At 40.0% G+C, this 3,326-nt stretch overlaps 1 protein-coding gene across 2 annotated transcripts in view; it reads right to left on the bottom strand.

Moving 5' to 3' along the window:
- Nucleotides 1-285: 285 nt before the first annotated feature.
- The window catches only part of LOC138630703 (serine/arginine repetitive matrix protein 2-like), a 43,783-nt gene continuing 40,742 nt past the window's right edge, over nt 286-3,326 (bottom strand). The window contains exons 7-8 of one of the 2 annotated variants that reach the window (XR_011311660.1): nt 2,224-2,426; nt 286-680 (exon numbers count right to left, since the gene is read on the bottom strand). Coding sequence is in view for 1 of the 2 variants with exons in the window: in XM_069715198.1 (XP_069571299.1) it covers nt 2,360-2,426 (67 nt within the window). In the remaining variant the exon portion in view is untranslated. Of the gene's footprint in view, nt 681-1,699; nt 2,427-3,326 lie in introns of those variants that run through there. The other variant, XM_069715198.1, reaches the window with a different exon arrangement.

Here is a 3,326-nt window from a genome sequence, read left to right as displayed (position 1 = left end):
TCGAGGCTTCAATATGATGTCGGAGTTATTGTGTTTTGCGTCTAAATTCATAACAACCTGCAGGTAAATGAACGGAGCCAAAATGTGGCCCAGTTTTTAATTTTTTTATTGAATTCATGCTAATTCATACCGTAAAGTGTAACAAAAGAATTGTATATATCTATGCCTCTGGGTTAATAAGTAAAAGTAATATTTAAAGGGTCACCTCACTTTTTGTTTTTTAAAACCTCATGTTTACAATCAAACTTACACTTATAATAATAATAATAATAATAATAATAATAATAATAATAACACATCCTTCATACCCCAAACAGCAATTTTCTGGTTTCCCTCCACATCACAAGAGCCACAACATATTTCTCCTGACAAATCCTCCTGGAAAAGAAAAAACACACAACACTAAAAAAAAAAAAATGCTACAAATGCGTTTGGTGTTGTTTTTGCAGCAATTAGGATAAACCCTGATTTGACCGTGACGCGCTGAAACTGTGCGGGCCAAGTGAACACAGGTATGTGACCTCTCTGTCCGTCCACCCCCCCCCCCCCACCCGCCACCCTCCCCCGCACGCTCATTCTCTGGCCAGGTTGGTGCAGTTTTTGCCTTTGATCCTGAACTACCGGGTCAAACCTTGACGAGGTCGGAGGGTCCGCGGCATTCCACAGCTTTTAATAGGTCACTGAAAAAGAAAAGACAACAACAACAAAACAAAAAACAACAAAAAAGATCAATTACAGGAAGAAGAAAGCTGTAGAAATATACACATTGCAACCCCCCCTCCCCCCAACATAATCCGTCTCCACTTTATCATTCACCTGCTCTTTTGTTTGTTTCAGCAAATCCAGTTAACCATGTTTTTTTTTCTCTGTCCCAGCGTGACATTAATAATACCTGCACTAAATCAAGCTCTCCTGTCGTGACGAAACAAGAGGGGGGGGGGGGCAGCTGTGGATATGATGTAATAACGGGAGTCAACACGGGATGCATTTTTTTTTTTTTTTAAACTAGTGTCAACGCCGTCGTTACCTCGGGGGGGGGGGGGGGGGCAGACAGAGCGATCTGTGGCTCCTCTAAAATGTCAATTGAAAATATGTCTACAGAATTTATTACAGACGGAAATACGTTTCAAATTTTTCTACAAAAATAGTAGAAACTTTTTTTTTTTTTTTTTTTACATCGACTGCTATGAGCCAACATCCGTGCGGGATTTTTGAATGTTCTGGATGAATATATTCGTGGTCACGGTGACTTCCTGATGTCTCCGTCGGTTGCCTAGCGAACGCACGGCGACAACAAAAGTGCAGGAAGTTACCGTAGCAGCAACCTGTTTGCACGGTGATATCGATCTTCTCATGCAACTCGTGACCGTCAAGGTTTTGCAACACGTGGAAGTGTTCTTTTAAGTTTACATTTAGCAAACTCAATCTGCCCGGTTAAGTTCAAAGTTCAAAGTGGGGGGGGAAATTTAAAAAAAAAAAAATCGCAGCATGAAATGTATTTTGGAGAAATTCTGGAGCTTTTGAGCAAATATCCCAATCTTCATTTTCCATTTGGCTTCAGAAAACATGTAATTACTCCTAGTTGTCTTTATTTATTTTTTGTGTATATATTTTGTGTGTATTTACTCATCGGTCTTACTTTTTCTAAAAAAAAAAAAAAAAAAAATCTTTTCATCTACCTCATTTTATTGTGTACGTATTTGTAATTTTTCCTAACTGTGTTTCTATGCTGCTGTGACGTCTAAATGTCCCCACCGTGGGATTAATAAAGTCTTATCTTATCTTATCTCTTAAGTATGAGATGGAACGACTCGTATTACATCCGTCACAGATGATTTGACGCGGATGAAACAAGACGAGGCAAAACAAAACAAAAAAAAAAAACGGATCAAAGTGCCCGGTTGAAAAAAAAAAAAAATTAATTACACGTGCACAAAAAAACAAGAACCAACATGTCACCATTCAAAAAAGAGTATCAACGTTTTATTAGTGCCGGCTATTGAAGACAATTTAAAAAAAAACACTCTAATTGGAAAAAGTTAACAGAGAAGAAATGAAAATAGATTTGGGTTACATTCGTTTGTGTGTGTGTGTGTGTGTGTGTGTGTGTGTGTGTGTGTGTGTGTGTGTGTGTGTGTGTGTGTGTGTGAGTGAGTCGCTTAAAACAATCAACGGGTCTAAAAACTGTCACACGTCAAATGTCATCAATAAAATCAGGTTCACCTCAGATGACCTTTGAGACGTACTCGTCTACAATTTAGTGCATTTTTATCCTTCAGTCGTTTCATCACACGTTCCTCTTCCTTCCTTCATTCCTTCCTTCCTTCCTTCCTTCCTTCCTTCCTTCCTTCCTTCCTGATCAGATCAGCTTCGACTCTCGGGCGTTCCCGAACGGGACGCTGGTCTGATGTTTGGAGGACAACTCCCTGAAGGAAGGAACACAGGAGAGAGAACATAACTTAGCGGGCATATTATCTGAGCGAGGAAAAAAAAAACATCCAAAAGAAGCCAAAAAAACCCAACAAGCAGCCTTTAACTTCGGTAGATTTAGACGTCTAGAAAGAGTCATACGTCATGAACGACGCAAACACTTTCAGTACGATAACGATGTTCGATAGAAGTCAGAAAAACAACAACGTTATTACAATCCCGTAGAGATCGTAAATACATATGTTCCAAGTTTCACCGCAATTCATCCGACAGTTGTCGAGATATTTCTGTCTGACATTTTTTTTTAAAGACGTTACAGTCAAAATGGGCCATTAGAAGTAAAGCGACTTTACTTCCCTGTTTTCTTGGTGTTCAAACCATTTTAAATCATTATGAATTCCTCTTCCTTCATTGAACAAATCAGCGAGTTCCCCCCCCCCCCCGCATTTGTTTCCCAATCGTAACTGAACCACGACTTCATATTCTCAGGGCTCAAATGACATTTTGCTCATCTGCCAAAAAAAAAAAAAAGACGACGACTCGGCGAGAAAATGTTCTCGAGTCCAAATAAAACCTCAAACATTTCTGCAGACGCCCTCTTTATATAACCGACTCCATCAGCAGGGAAAAAAAAACAAAAAACAGCAATCTGGACTCTTAAGAAGATGCTGGATCAAAACAAGATTAAAAGCTCTGAAATATTTCAGACGCCGCACGTCCTCCCTGTTCTTCCCGTCCTCCCCGTACTTCCTGTTCTTCCCGTCCTCCCCGTTTCTGTTTTCTTGTCCTCGGGGGACTTTCCAATTTTTTTTTCCCCCCCCACACAAACACTTCACGGGCCTGAAAAAGCCGCCGTCCCCTTGTTCCTTCGATGAAAGACGCAATTTCTGGATTAT

This window comes from Brachyistius frenatus, unplaced genomic scaffold (genome assembly GCF_029030835.1).
Source record: "Brachyistius frenatus isolate BFR_SWC_R1_liver_20210118 unplaced genomic scaffold, ASM2903083v1 Contig_139, whole genome shotgun sequence".
Classification (NCBI taxonomy): domain Eukaryota; kingdom Metazoa; phylum Chordata; class Actinopteri; family Embiotocidae; genus Brachyistius; species Brachyistius frenatus.
Note: the sequence above shows the minus strand (reverse complement) of the source record. Positions and strands in the feature narration are given on the sequence as shown.